This window comes from Lagopus muta, chromosome 14 (assembly GCF_023343835.1).
Source record: "Lagopus muta isolate bLagMut1 chromosome 14, bLagMut1 primary, whole genome shotgun sequence".
Lineage (NCBI taxonomy): Eukaryota > Metazoa > Chordata > Aves > Galliformes > Phasianidae > Lagopus > Lagopus muta.
In genome coordinates, this window is record NC_064446.1 from 8,011,147 (window position 1) to 8,026,528 (window position 15,382).

A 15,382-nucleotide genomic window follows, 5' to 3' on the forward strand; every position below is an offset into this window, starting at 1 on the left:
CTACACAAATAAAAGAGCAAAACCAGGCACCACTGCACAAGCGGAGACCTTAATCTACAGGCAAACAGCAAAGAACACCCCACAGCTTTGCAGGCACACCATAGCAGCTCACTGGTTGGATGAGACGTGGTACAGGAGCCATACAACGCATCCTACCTCACATTAACATCAAGCTCTTCCATCACAGGCAATAGGCATAGGTAGCTGGGTGTTCAATGTCCATAGAAAAGACCTTGTCCTGCAGTGGAGAGAGTTAGAAAGGAGAGTTATAAATTAAAGAACCTCTCATGGGTTCACATTTACCCCAGTGATGACACCCGTTCACTGCATTTTACCCCTCTGCTCTGTTCTTATTGACAGCAGAGGTTAAGTAGAGGTGTCAAAATGAAATCATACCATTGCAAAGAGTTGCCATAACACAATTCTCTGCTATCTGAAACAAGTGACCTCTTCCAGCCTATGCTTATATAGGCCTTCCCATTCGAAATGGGACATGACAACATACAGCTGCACAGGACCTAAGTCTTCCAAACATACAAACACTCAAAGCAATAGGAAGTTGTTTAAATACAATCAGTTAAGGAAAGCTTGCAAAACCTGGCTGGGAAAAGACAAGCTAGAATGCTTGGTAAATTAGTTTCTGTTTTTACATGAAATTAAAACATTGACTTACAACTAAATTAAAACAGGTTTCCTGTGACACTGTATTGTATAGCCTCATGAATACTTAATAGTAGCACTGTAATTACAAAGAACTAAATGATTTGCAGCTTGAGTTAAAATAAATGTACTTACTCCCAGTAACACTAAGTGATATAAATATTAATGGGGCTTTTAATTCTATCAAAAATCCATCATGAGAAATGAATACACCATCCTAATAATGAGACTGTGCGTTCGCTGCTGTTAACTCAATGGAAAAAAAATGGGATATGTTTCTGAGCATTTCTGGCTTTTAATTGCCCCTTGTGTTATTTCTCTGGAGAGCCATGGATAATGCTACCACCATGGCACTATTAATAATAACTCAAATGAAAATAATGTCATGGTGGTTACTTGGATTCAGAGATTGCAGTAGTACTGAGTCAGGCTTCCCGGATGCGATGCCAGGTTTGTCGTGCAAATGAACACCCACCATCCAGGCCTGGTTCAGCACTTACCAGAATTAGCACTTCAGAAGGTATAGACTATACATAGTTTTGCCAACAAAACTTACACAAGAGAGTGTTTTATCTGAGGAAAGACTTTAATATGTAGACTACCACTGCCTTTTGCATGTATAAGGATGACAAGTCTAACATTTTTCATCGAGTCACCTCTGCATCCCTAAGAAATCACCTCCAATTTTAATTTGGAGGTGAAAATATATCATCTCCTCTGCTCCAGCTCTGGAGTTCGCCCATGGAATGAAATGCCTGGCAGGCTGCTGGGACAGCTGCCTGTCAAAGATGCAGGAAGAGTATCCTAGAAATGTTCTTTGGGGATATAAAAATGCAATCAGTGTTCTCTGAGCTCAAAGTAATGGACAAAAATAAACCTAATTATTTCATCTCCAAAGAGACCTGAGTAACCTCCAAGTTGAAATTGCTCATTTGGCATATGAGTTGAGTTAATTGAAATTAATTTGTAGGAAATGCATAAGAATGGGTCTAATACAGTGTTTTGGTTCAAATCAAGGCAGGAGCCCTTTCTTTCCTGTTCTGTCAATTCAGAAAGGATAGCTGTACAGCAAACAGGACACACAGTAAATTGCAGCCTGCCACAGCTGGTGAGCACCGCTTCCTTCTCCCTCACTGCAGCCTTCAAAAGCATGGCATCGTCCCGGTGTGCCATGCAGGAGGCTGAGGACCAAAGGGGCTCACTGACCCCACCATGGGGACTCGGATAGGGCAGAAACAGCCCCCAGACCTAAGATATTCACTTGGTCTTAGGCTGAGTTAGCACAGGTGTGCCACGAGGAAAATCTGAGTAGCTGACGCTGACTCAAGGAAAACTGTTCCTTTGCTGTGCAGAAGAAAAGGGACATGAGCACTCACTGTCACAGTGGGAGGGCACCGCACTGCTTGCTGCCGTTTACACCTGTTACAGTTCTGAGCTGCAAGGGAAAGATGTACGTGTGGGCGTGAGCAAGAGCAGAGGGTGGGCATGAAACAAAAAAATGCCACCCATCTGCACTACCCCAACCCACATCTTCCCTTCATCATTGGTATTTTAGAGGACGTCTTTCCTTTTGCTTCTCCCCACAGCAGCACAGAGGTGGGATGTGCAATAACTGGAGTCTCAAAGAAAAATGACACAATATCATATAATGCAAAATCTCTCAAAGAATTACTCTGTAAACATATTTGGCTCATATTAAGGGCCTGATGCTGTTCTTTGTTATTAAAGTGATTACTCATACTCAATTAGGAAACTGTCCTTTGCCTCAGAGAGACAACAGTCCTCCTAACTCAGCCTGCATGTCACCCAGCCCATCACACATGTAGCCCCTCCTGCACAAAATAGCACACCAACAGTGTATTATTAGAACAAAGTAGAATATTTAGTTGATTGTATTATCATAGAATGATAGAATGACTTGGGTTGAAAAAGACATCAAAGGTCATCTAGTTTCAATCCCCATGATGTGGGAAGGGTCACCAACCAGTAGACCAGGCTGCCCAGAGCCACATCCAGCCTGGCCTTGAATGCCTCCAAGGACAGAATGGGATTACCCTTAAAACAGGTAATCAGAAAAAAAAAAACCCAAAACATATCTATATTAATGATATTTTAGAATTTAAAAAACAAATAAGGAACTCTTAAGCTAAAAAACCTTTGCAAAAAAACTGTTCCCCCAAAGAAGCTTCTACTGAGACCAGTACTTTTGGCAGTATTTTCCATGTCAGCAAAGTCCAACATTTTTAATGGAAAAAGTTTGAAGCACAGCATCTTCAGCAAGCTTGACATGACAGCTGCATAGTCTCCTCTGTGTGACAAGAAGTCTTCATCTTATTTTATTCTCCTCTAATCAGTGCTACCAAAAAAGAGCAGATATATCATATGCGGATGACTAGTCCTAGTCATCACTGACTGCACTTGAGACTGGCTCAGACATGAGAAAAGCAATCCAGTTACAAGTCTCAGCAAGGCTGCACTGATGGTATTCAGTGAAACCAGAAGCCACCCATCTGTCAAGAATGTGTGCCTCATACCTTCACCCAGCACACCACTAAGGCAGCCCAGCAATAGTGCCCTAGCTCTGCCTCTCCACTCCCTTACCTACACAGTCATGGGATGCAAAAAAGGAACAAGAATATGGGTGAATCAATGCACCTTCCTAACCAAGTTGTAGAGACTGTTGGGGATCCTTTACTCAGTAGCTTTAAGACTAACCAGGAATTCACTTCTCCAAGACCACGAGTGAGCTGGCCAGCACAACTAACGTCCTCTCTTACCTGACCACAGATTCGCCCGCTCTGCCCAGTGGCCTTGGTGGGTTTTGCTGCCAGGAGCCTTGTTCTGCCTGGTAGAAATGGAAGTGTCCCACCAGGTGACACGTACAGCCAAGCCAGCCTTGTGAGGAATTTTTTCTTGCAAGGCACCGATTAACTGAGACACTGACACATTCTTTATCCAATTTATTCCCATCCTACTCAAGCCACATCTAGTTCCACTTTCTGTCACTGCTGAGCTGATGACAACAGAAAAGTTGAGTCACTCTCCTGAAAAACTTACACCTCCATTTCTCGCATTGCTGGATTGTGCTGCTTCATCATTTGTGACACCTCAAATGAAACAGTGCTGAGGGTGGACTGAGCAGTCTGAAAAGCCCATCTCATTTCACCTACAGATGCATACTGTTATGCTGCTCCTCTGCACTACGGTGGGGGGAGGAGGATATTAAAAAATGCTTTTTCTGACTCTGAGAACTGGAGTTCCTACAGTTCCCTACAGTTCTCCGACTTCATGCCTCTCTCTATAAACTCAAGGTAAAAGTTGGCCGTTCTCCTCACATCCTTTGCCAGTCTTGTCTATTTGGAGCAGTGACAATGACTTGATGCAGCCTTTGACTTCACTGTAGAAGTCCTGGAGACACACACTGTTAGTGGGTAACAGCGGGGGAAGATGAAAAGAGCCTGTCACAGACGTTTGGAAAGCCTGTTTTTGGAAAGCCTGTTCAGCCTTCCTCTGGAAATGGTTATCCTCCACATCTCAGAGAGTAAATTCTTCTAGGTACAGGGAGTCATTCAGCTTTCTTCTAGCTGAAGCCAGAGAATCACTGACATAAATAAAGACTGCTAACATCTGAGTCTGCGGTTTCAGGAGGCTCCTTACTTTCTGTAGTGCACATCCACTAAATTAAAACTGGAATTGAATAAAAAAGTTGTTCCCTGATTCCCAACATATTTCATATGTGGGGTCATTTTTTCTGTAGCTCCATCTTCGGCATTATCAGAGAAACAGCAGGTGTTAACAGAGGCCAGATGGACAAAACCTCCCCAAGCTACAATATACCAGTACTGTGGAGTGAAAATCACCCAGTCCAAAGCTAAACTCTTGTTCAACACTAAAGTCTTGCTCATCACTGTTTTGGACAATATCCCCAAACTCTCCAAGTACGGCAAGAGTACATCTTCCAGCCCACAGCAATGCCTGAGGAGCAAGAGATGCCACAGGGATTCAACTACTTCAGTCCAATAAAGTGCCTCTCTTTCCTCAGTCCATTTCTGATAAAGGTGCTGCCCCCTCCCACGGCACTTCCTGCCTTCGTTACCATTGCTGTGTGCTTTTCTCCTTGTAAGGACAAAGCTGCTAAGTAGTCCTTCAGTTGTCAAGCACAGATTGCTGAATTGACTTTAAATGAACATCATTCCAGCAGGTTAAGCACTTTGCTTAAATGGGCAAAAGTAAAAAGATGAAATTGATGTGTCACTTGAAAAAAGGAAATGGAGTCCAGCTTTCAATAGACAAAGACAAGAAACATCCTTTCACTGAAGGGTTACTTTACAGAATGACTCTTTGAATTCCATGGTTTTACAAACCAAGCCATAGGTGCTAAGTTTAGCAGGTTTACATCCCCAGTGACGCAGGACTTGCAGATGGTGCGTGGCTCACAGCGGAAGCAAACGCCTTGTCCCACGTGTCTGCAGACACACAGGTGTTCCTCCACTGCCATCCTGGCACGCACGCCCTGGCAGCCAGCATCCCTCAGCCTTGTCACCCCTATGCCAAGTTATTGCTCTGGACTTTCACAAAAACCAGGTTGAAATACTGACACCAAACTTAAGGCTGTTTCCCTGCAAAGGACACAGCTGCAGTTCTGCCCATGGGCTCTCTGAAAGCAAGCCCTAGTTGCAAGGTCCTGCACCGACAGCACGTACAGCAAATCCAAGCCCCTCTCCAAACAGCCATGAGCTGCTCTGCCAGCTGAGCCCAGGGTGGTTAGCTCATGTCATACCTTCTGCAGAGCCTTGCAAATCGAGATCTTTTCTCAGTCATATGATATTAACAGGCTACAAAAAATGGTTGCTTTTTGCTTGTGAGTGACATATCCATTCGATGTGTGCCAGTAACAGCAAAAATACCAAGTGATTTTTGTCCTAGATGCATGATTTTATCTTCTTGAGGAACACTGAAGCAAACTTTATTTTAGAGCTCTTGATAGCAGTAATACAAAATGCAAACAAACCCAAGTGTTTACTTCTGTATTTACAGCAGTAAAGTTTCTATGGGCTGCTCAAGGGTGACATTGTTCTGTTCCAGGGACATCTATATGAGATCCTTCTGTGTACCAAGCTATGTTTGTACAAGAGCTCTAAGGAGAGAAAACAGCTATAAAACTTGAGGAGTTATTTGCTGTGACATTAGTATTATGAAATTTCGCACCTCACCGCTCTCACCTTCAGCAATTACTACCAGTTGGTAATCAGAATGCTCCACGTCTTTCACTGCAATATCAAGCCCTCAGCACAGTAAGCCAACAGAAAGATCCAGCAGGAGGCTGTTGGTCTCCAAAAGACCAAGATACAGCAGATCAGTCAATAAATGAAGGCAGGAAGGGAGCTGAGTTCAGAGAGTGCGTCCATAGTGGGGATGGAAGCAGACAGGCATGATTTACTTGGACAATTGGTTTTGTGCTTGCAAGGACAAACCAGTGTTACTGTTCCCTCACCATCACAAAGGGCTAAAACCACAATATTGTGCTGCTCTCCACTTAACCCTTCAGAAGAACCTTAAGTGTGTCTGACAGGGATTTGTACAGGACTAACATGCTTCATTCCTGGAGACTTGTCGTAAAACTTCCCAACAGTTCACTGCCACTTTTTCCCTACCTAGAACACACTTTCCAGCTCCTCTGTAGTCTGCATGCCAGAAAATAACCAGGATGTGGAAACTGGTGCCCCAGACTAGCACTGGCTGTACTTTCTACAATTGCCATCAACTGCATTTTTTTTGCTGTCCATTGAGAAGGAAACACACAGCAGAGAAATATGCAATATAAATGCCAGGAAAGCAGAAAACCTTCATCTGAGACACAGGTGTGATGGCAGCAAAGGCAAACCACAGCTCATGAGAGGGCTGATGAGCTCCAGGGAGCCCAGCAGCATCATTAACTCGGCGCACAGATAAAACTCACCGAGCTTTATCTGAGACCCCACTTTTACCAGTTCTCTAATAAATAATTAGCCATTACAGCACTCTCCTACTGCAAGCAAACTGCAGAGAGATGTGCTCCCGTGGCAGAGGTTAGCTCACAGCCCAGCAGGGACACTGTGGGCTGTGACGCGTGCAGTGACTCAGACCCAATCCTCTTAAACAAGGACAGGTTCCAGCTCCTGCTTTAAACAAGTTGCCCTGCTCCAAAGCAAACAGAGAAATGCTCATGAAGAAGGGCATTCATCCCAGCCATGGCTGTGCTGCTCCAGCCAAGCGAGCAGGCAGTGAGAGGAACCTCACAGCCAGCATTTTGCTATCTGGGGCAACCCCTTGCTTGCAGGAAAGCCTTTTCCGCCCGTTTCTCTGCCCCACGTGGATTCCCATACTGTCTGCAGAAGATGGGGGCTGTGAGGAAGCAGAGGGGCAAAGCAGGGGAGTGAGCCAGGACAAAGATGGGCTCAGAGCACAGGCCACAATGGCTGCAGGCACTGTGCAGGGACATGTTCCGCTCCTCATCTGGAGGCCACACATGACTGACTTTATGGTGTTGGAATAAGATTCCTCTCTGCGTTTTTATCATTGCTGTGAGATGGCTTTGTGGCCCATGAAATACAAGGAGGAAGAAAGCACCTGCCACTGTTTATCTGCAAGATCAGGACTTGAGAAGAAATCGGAATTCTTCCTGGCATAGATGTACTTGTTTGTTTTAATTACTTCTTGGAACTATGACTAATGAAATCAGCAGAGGTGCACGGAGCTAGCATTGCAATTTCAGCTGTGTGAAGGGGTTAGAAGCTTTGTGTCTCACCCATTCAAATTCATAGAATCATTTGAGTCGGAAGGGACCCTTAAAGGCCACCTGGTCCAACCCCCTGCAATGAACAGAAACACCCACAGCTCCATCAGGGCTCAGAGCCCCTCCAGCCTGACCTCAGGTGTCTGCAGGGATGGGGCACCACCACCCCTCTGGGAAATCTTTTCAAGTGTTTCACCACCCTTATCATAATTAAAAAAACCTTAAACTACGACTGCCACTGGAAGACCTGAGCCAGAAGCTCTCTGCTGCCCCTGTGCTGGAGTGGGAAAGCCACACATTTGTGGGACATTCTAAGAGATGAAGGAGCGACAACGCCCTCAGAACTGCTGATCTGCGTAGCCAACCAAAGTGACTCATGCCTCTACAGCCATTTCTTCACACTGCTGAAAGATGACAGGTTGTGCAGAGAGAAGACTGGCTGAGAATATTCATCTTAAACTCATCTGCCTCCGCCTCTCTTAAAAAGTCAGTTAGTTGAGCAGCAAGCTGAACTGATCACAGTCCCCATGAGAACATGTGATTCTCCAGATCTGTACAAAATATATAAAGCACATGGCTATTACCTTCACTGGTTAGGAAGCTGATACCATCAGGGAAAGTCAAAAGGTTAATTAAATAATTACTTCTTGAAAAGATTGAGATGCTGTAAGAGGGAACACACTGTAATACTTTCTCAGCACATAGGCTCTGATCTTACCTAGGGTAGAGCTTGTTCTAAGCATTTCATAGCAGCAACAGAACTATCTCGAGATGACTGCACTTGCTTACATACAGGAGCAATACAGCAGAGATCCTTTCTGGTGGCGGTCAGAGGGAAGCCACCACAGTAACACAGCTTTTCCTGAGGGAAAGCAATCAAAGTGTTTTGGCCCCTAACCTGGCTGCTCCAGCTGCCCAGAGTTTGAGGATGCTAGGGTCTATCCATCATCCCACAGCAGGCATTTTAAGTCAACTCCAGCCCCATGAGGCTACTCAGTACAGCCCTGGCACAGAAGTTGTGCTGAAAGGAGGCTTGGGTAGGCTGGGGATGCAGCGGGTTAAGGAGCAGGCCAGCTGGTTGGCAATTGCTGGGGAAGAATGTGCTCATTTCCATGTTCTAACACAAGCTGTGGGGCACAGGGCTGGAAAGGGTATTCAGGGAAGGGATGGGGATCTCTAGTGCAGAAAAATGGAGCAAGCTTATGTAAGTGACCCTCGGTGGGAGAGGCACCTGTCCAGGGCAGGATCCAGCCACTGAGATCAAGCTCTGCATAGGAAGCACGCCTGTCAAGAAGTGCAATTCCATAACCAGCTCTGCAGAGATGGGCACCTCCCAGGATGCTGCTGCTGTTTTCACCTTCTCTTCAATTGAATTACCAAGCTACTGAATCGTTCCCAGGTCACTAAAAGTGAAGAAACCAAAATAAACTTGGCACAGTGAGACCTTGAGGGCTGACCCTGAAGACTGCTCTTCTTTGGATAAAACCGTGAGTTTCACGGCACTCCTGATGGAGGGAAAAGAGTAAATCAGCACACAGAGCAAGCTGCTTCCAGCAGGTTACTTCCAAAATAAGAATGACAGGACACACTTTAGGTGGACTATGAGTTCTCATCAGCCAGACTTTCCAGGTAAAACAAGCTGTCCAGACACTAATTGCGTCTGGCACCAGACACCCAGCAGCTATGAGATGTTACATGGCTCATTTTCTACACTTTCATAAAGAACTGTTATTTCAACCAGCACACATACTTTGACCGAGTGCATTTTTAAAATTCTGCTCATATCAGACTGCAACTCCCTGAAAAACAGCATGAGGCTGGTTTCTGTCAAACTCTCTACTATGTAACCCGTGCCATCACCTTCCTTGTGCTGGGGAGCAGGGCACTGGCATCTTACTTCATGTTGCCAGTGAAGTGCAGTTTCATAGAATCAACGAATCACAGAATCAATGGCTTAGGTTGGAAGTGACCTTAGAGCCCATCCAGTTCGAAACCTCTGCCATGAGCTGGTTGCCCTCCAGCCAGATCAGGTTGCCCAGGGCCCCTTCCCACCTGGCCCTGTGCACCTCCAGGGATGGGGCAGCACAGCTCCAGGCAGCACTGTCAGCACCTCACTGCCCTTTGAGTAAAGAATTAATTTCTAACATCTAACCTAAATCTCCTTTTTTTTAGTTTAAAGCCATTCTCCCTCTCCTATCACTATACGCCCGTGTAAAAAGCCAGTCTCTCTCCTGCTCTGAAGGGAAACAATAGATCTGGTAGGCACTGGATGCCAGAGGCTTCACTCCTTATTTCTGGTGGTTCTGGAATGCGCATCCCACTGGGGATGAGATTTGCTGAAGCAGCAGGCACTGCCCTGGGCCAGGCATCAGCAGCTCAGTTACTCCCTCACCCTGCTGCATGATGCAGAAGAAAGGCTGAGCACAATCTCTTTGGCCAAGGCTTCTACATGGGACAAAGCGATCCTGTGCTAGGTGGAAACATTCACTGAAGTGAGACGTGGTGACTGTGGCAGGCAGCTCTTAATGTTTTAATGCAGCTGAAAACAGAGAGTCAAAGCAGGAGGAAGGATGCTAAAAGAAGAGATCAAGAAACACCAGGTCCCGTCCCTGCAGCACAGAGAAGCTTCCATACCCACAACTGCATACAGAGGCAGGAGTCTGACATGACAGCTGCTTAGCATTTGCAAAAAACACTACAGTGAGAAGCAAGGGGAAGCTATGAGTCGGGAATTAGAGTATGTAGTAGAAGTAGCAGGCAAATCTGCAGGTGCAGAACAGCTTGATTTTGTGCGTATTAGGAAGAAAAGAAGTATTACAAGTTAGGCTGATCAACCAGAAAGTGGTAGAGTTGTTGATCATGATTCAGGAAAAGCAGATATGGCCAATAAATACATCTGTGCTATTTTTAGGAGCCATATTATGTGGTGATGAACTTTCCCATTCCCACAGACATCAAACAAAATGTTGAACATCAATTACTAATGGTGGCCACTTCAAAATTAGCATGTCCAGATATTGTAACATTGCCTTTTCAGAGGCCTGGGTGAGGAACTTTACACATGGTTAATAAACTTTGATCATCAGAGTTAACAAAAAAAACAGTATTTTGAAATAATGAAATGGATGATCTAGGCAATTATAAACCTGTCAATCCAAGACTGATCCCCAGCACAGTGATAAAATGCCTCATAAAGAGTGCAATGCATCAAGAATTAAAGATGGGAAGCAGAATTCGGCAGTACAGTGTGGATTAGAGGAGAATAAACCTTGCCACCTTTCTGTTTTCAGGGCTAATCAACAGCATTATTGCAGTAAGAAGTTGCTGTATACTCTGATCCCCAGAAAAACCATTTGATTTGGTACTACATGAGGGACTTTCATATAAAAGGAAGTGCAGTATCAACTCAGTACAAGACTCCTGAGTCGAGTGAAACTCTGTATAGCAAGGAGCCTCAAACGTGAATGCAAACTGGGAAATATTGTCCAACAGTTCTGGTTCTAATGTGGTCCTCTGGGAATCTGTTATTGGTTTCCTGCTACTCATTTTATTTTTTCATCTGTGTCATGGAAAAAAACATTGAAATTATCATTTAGAGTTCGTTTGGATATATTTTGCAAGAAAACAATATGCATTTGTGTATAGCCTAGGTGAGGCAGCCAAAATAAGGAAGTACGAACAGGACAAGAGCAATCTGGCTTTGGAAATAAATGACTCTGAAAAGGACATGAGGTCCCTGCTCATTGCCGCTCATTTCAAGTTCCTAATGCCATTTGTTATGGCTAATAAAATTCTGAGGAACATCTTGAAAAGGGAAGGCAGGTAACCAGGCTGCAGTAGGCTGCTCCATACTGATGTTGGCATTTAAGAAAGATGTTGGATAGCTGGAAATGCATACCAGAAAAGCCACGAGGCTTATGAAAGAACTGAAAGATGCATTTTTACAATGCGATTTTTTTGGAGCATAATCCAGTTATTTTGTTCCAGGACAGGCTGAAGAAGGACTCAGCACATCCTGTAAGCACACACTCAAGAAGCAGGATGATACTATTCAGTGGCTCTGAATACTTTCTGGGGCTGAAAGTTGAATCCAGGCAAATTTAGACAAGTAAGAAGCACATATTTGACTTGTACTGACCACAGTCCAGCAGTGCAGTGTGACCGAACACACTTCTATCAGAAGGCAAATCACTGCAGACAATGGCAAGGTGAGAGCTGTGAGCTGATCAGAGCACAGGAGAGCAGAAGTGGGAGCTGCTCTGGAGAGCCTGGCTAATGGAGGGCAAAGTGCAGACTGCAGAGATGAAATTGCAACGTGGGGGTGTTGCTGGAGCACCCAAGGATTGAGAAACACATTCACTCTGATGTGTGGGGCAATTATTTGGTAGCTATTTGCCATCACTAGTCACAGAATTCAGCCCTTCATTCTTGAAATACAGAAGATCATTCCATGGAAGCAAGATTCAGCAGAAACCTGTGAACACTCGTAACTGATTGAGATATTTTCTTTCCTTTCACACACAAAGCACCAAAATCTCACTGCCTGTCTAAGCAAGAGAAACTTCTGATGCTCAGACAATAGGATTGTGGAAACCTGATGCTTAAAATAGAAAGAAGGAAAAAAAAAAAGACACATAAACTGTAAACCTCAGCTTGAGAAACAGAACTTTCCTTCTCTCCATTTGTAAGAGGAGAGAAAAGCAATACTCCTTATACCCCCCCACACTCCAAGCTTTTCAGATGAGATGTAATCACTCTAGAGAGCTGTTAGGAGCTTTTGTTCAAGATTTCATGCAACAGAGAGAGAAGAAAGTGCTACCTGGGAGTGTTACACTGAGTGTTGGGATAAAGGGATGCAAAGAGAAAGGTCTGTGTGTTCCCCTACATTGCCTGCCATGCCCCTGCTTACCCAAATGCTTGCTGACTTACTGGAGGCATTAAGGATGAGGTAGCCAACCACACCAGACATTCTAATTATAGCATGACCTGTTACTAATTACTGTTTGACTAACCCACTGCTGTTGTATTATTGTTCTAAATGAATGATATCCTCTGGCAACGTTTAAGAACCAATCTCCCATTCAGCCTGAGGAGCCAGAGAATGAACACCAGGAAAGAGCTGAAGATCCCGAACGCCCTGGAGGACTGCTGAGCAGGCTGGGAATTTTCTGACCGTGGCATTTTCAAGGCATTGCACCAATATTGTCAAGCCCCAGATGCTTCATTGCATCACGCACAGTTTGGTAAGACTGCTGATCAAATCAGGCTGACGGGTCCGCTCCTTATTCTCAAGTGCAAAGCATCTCTGACTTTCCAGCAGCCACAGCCATCTCTAGAATGACACAGTCCTAGGTGTGCAATACCCACCCCCCTTTGGCACACAGAAATGTTGCAGAGAATCCTGAGCAACTATGCTGTACTTTTTTCTTAAAATAACAGTGAGCTTTCAGCTTTGTTTCCCCTTTATAACAACCTGTTAAAACTACAGCAAGGTAAATACTACAAAAATACACATTCACACATTTAAACAAACATCCTTCTGTTTTTGGGTTTGCTTTCTGTCAATATCCTAGCAAAGGAAGTGACTTTCAAGAAAGCTCATGGGAACAGCAGGGTTTGAACCAAACATTGTGCATTATTCATTACTGACAAGTTCTGAATGTGCAAAGTCAAGGAATGGCTTTCAGTCATATACACTGTGTAGTTACTGATAGCAAGGTCTTCCTAATCCTTGAGTGCAGCTGGACTCGTGTGCCACTCCTGTGCTAAATGGATGTGGAGGTCTCACTGTGCTCGCTGCAGGAGGCACCGATGGGATGCTGTGTGGCACCAGGAGTGACAGAAGTTTGTTATTTTGAAATCTGCTGGTTTTAAGCATGAAAAAGGGTCGGTCACAACCAGATAAACCAGCTGAAGGAAAGTGCTCACATTTCTTAGATTCTGTATCTCTCACACCTAAGCCATGCCTTTGTGGGTTCATTCAGGGGCTGAAGTCTGATGTGGACATGGAGGTTATAAATCTGCTCCATCTACAAGCTATCAGTCATCATTTTCACAGCAGTATTCCCTTACTTCTGCCACAGCGTTGGAGCCTTGCTCCTCTGGGATCTCAACACTTGTTATGCCCAATCCTTGTTGAATCCAATATGCATCAGCTGAGATCTGGATGCGACCAGCTCTGAGCAGCAAATCTGAACTATGCCATAGGAACTGGAAAGCAAAGTCAGTGAGTGTCACTGAAGAAGATGCAGAGGGGAATTTGCACCCAGCTCAGCACATCCTTGGATGCTCCAGACTGGAGCGTTTTCTCCACATTGTTTCCAGGTGCATACAGGGCAGCACGACAAGTACACAGTTGTGGGGGATAACACAGCACTGCTGCACAGTGTGGAGCTGCTTATAAGTGCACAGAAAGAAGCTTTAAAAGTCGCTTTGTGATTTTGTCCTCCCCTTATGGAGTACAGTGATACACAATGGAGAAGGATGAGCTGCAGCCTACAGATGCAGTTTAATATTTTGAGACTGCTTTTAAAATTTTCTATGTGGGTGTTTGCAAAAGGATCTATTTTATATCTTTTTTTTTTCCCCCACTGCTCGTGAAACAACCTACTTTTACTCATACTTACACCATCCATCACAAAGAAAATTTAAAAAAAATCTACTTGTCCTAATAAGAAGTTGTGATGGACAAAATTAGTCAACAATAAATGTTCTGGTCAGGAAACAAGTTCCAGATGTATCTGCCAGCTGCAGTATCTAAAGGTCCAAAATACAGCCTGGATACATGCAAAGAAATGTCACTGTTGTTGAAACAAAGGCAGATAGTTGCTTGAGAGGTATTTCTATTCAGTTTCCCAGGGCTGGAGCAAAAAGCCAGGCAGGGCTTGGTTCATGTGATGCTAATGGGACAGTCCCAAGTCCCCACAAGGAGCTGGGTGTGAGCAGAGCTGGGACAACAGAGGAAGAGCCACAGGGAAAGGACAACATTAGGAGTGTGAGCGTCCCCTGCTCACTGCTGGCAGAGCCTCTCTCATTAGTGGCACAGGATGCACAAGCCACGACAGCACCAAGCATGAGGTGAGGTGAGCAGGTGTCAGCAGCACAGCAGCTGGAGCTCCCTGCAGAGGTGTGCTGGGGCTGGGGGCAGCTGTGGGCGCTGTGCTGTTCCTGCTGCCTGGGGTGCTCAGCCTGTGAGATCTCATGCCAGGATGAGCCTCTCTGTGCTCAGCACAAGAGCTCTGTATTTTGTCATTTGAAGGAGAATTCCCTTCCCTGAGCTATGCCTGTCATCCTGGAGATAACTCATTTCTGAGGTCTTGTGAGCTTGTTTGCAGACAGGCGTCTGGGGAGCACCACCTGCCCTCTGGAAACGATGCTTTGTTGGCACAATTCAGTCGACCTTCAGTCAGCTTAAATATAGAAAGCCTAAACAAACATTATTATAAGGAGAATTTTAAACACCTATTTCCTTGTGTTGTATAACATACGAGGTGGGGAAGTTATGGATCCACCTGCAAGGACAAGCACTGCTTATAGCATGAAAAGCATCAGCACATGCTATTTGGGCGCACTCTGAGCGTGTCTGGGCGCATGCAAAGATATCCTGTGTGCAGGGTGAGCTGCCCTGGCTGTCCTCCACTCTCTCCAGGGTGTACAGCTGGGCATAACCTGTGCAGCATCCACCCCAGCTGCACCTCCAGCTCCCCAGGTCTGCCCCATAGCCACTCCATTGCTCACACAGCGACGTACAGGAAAGTGAGCATTAGCTCAACTCTGTTAGCTCTGACCATGCTTCAAGCCCACAGGTTTACATGAATCCAGATTTGAAGCTTATGGAAGCACACACTGAGATTGCCCTCACATCTCTGTTGGAGCAGATAGAGGCAGCCTGGGACCCCACATATCTAGTACCCGGCGGCTCTGGAGCCAACCTGTGCCAGCCACCTC

The 15,382-nt window shown here is 45.2% G+C and overlaps 1 protein-coding gene across 2 annotated transcripts in view; it reads right to left on the minus strand.

The window, feature by feature from the left end:
- HTR4 (5-hydroxytryptamine receptor 4) overlaps window positions 1-15,382 on the minus strand; it is a 99,376-nt gene that overhangs the window by 72,069 nt on the left and 11,925 nt on the right. For both annotated transcript variants that reach the window (XR_007379806.1, XM_048960599.1), the window contains exon 2: window positions 157-238. Coding sequence is in view for 1 of the 2 variants with exons in the window: in XM_048960599.1 (XP_048816556.1) it covers window positions 157-182 (26 nt within the window). In the remaining variant the exon portion in view is untranslated. The remainder of the gene's footprint in view (window positions 1-156; window positions 239-15,382) is intronic.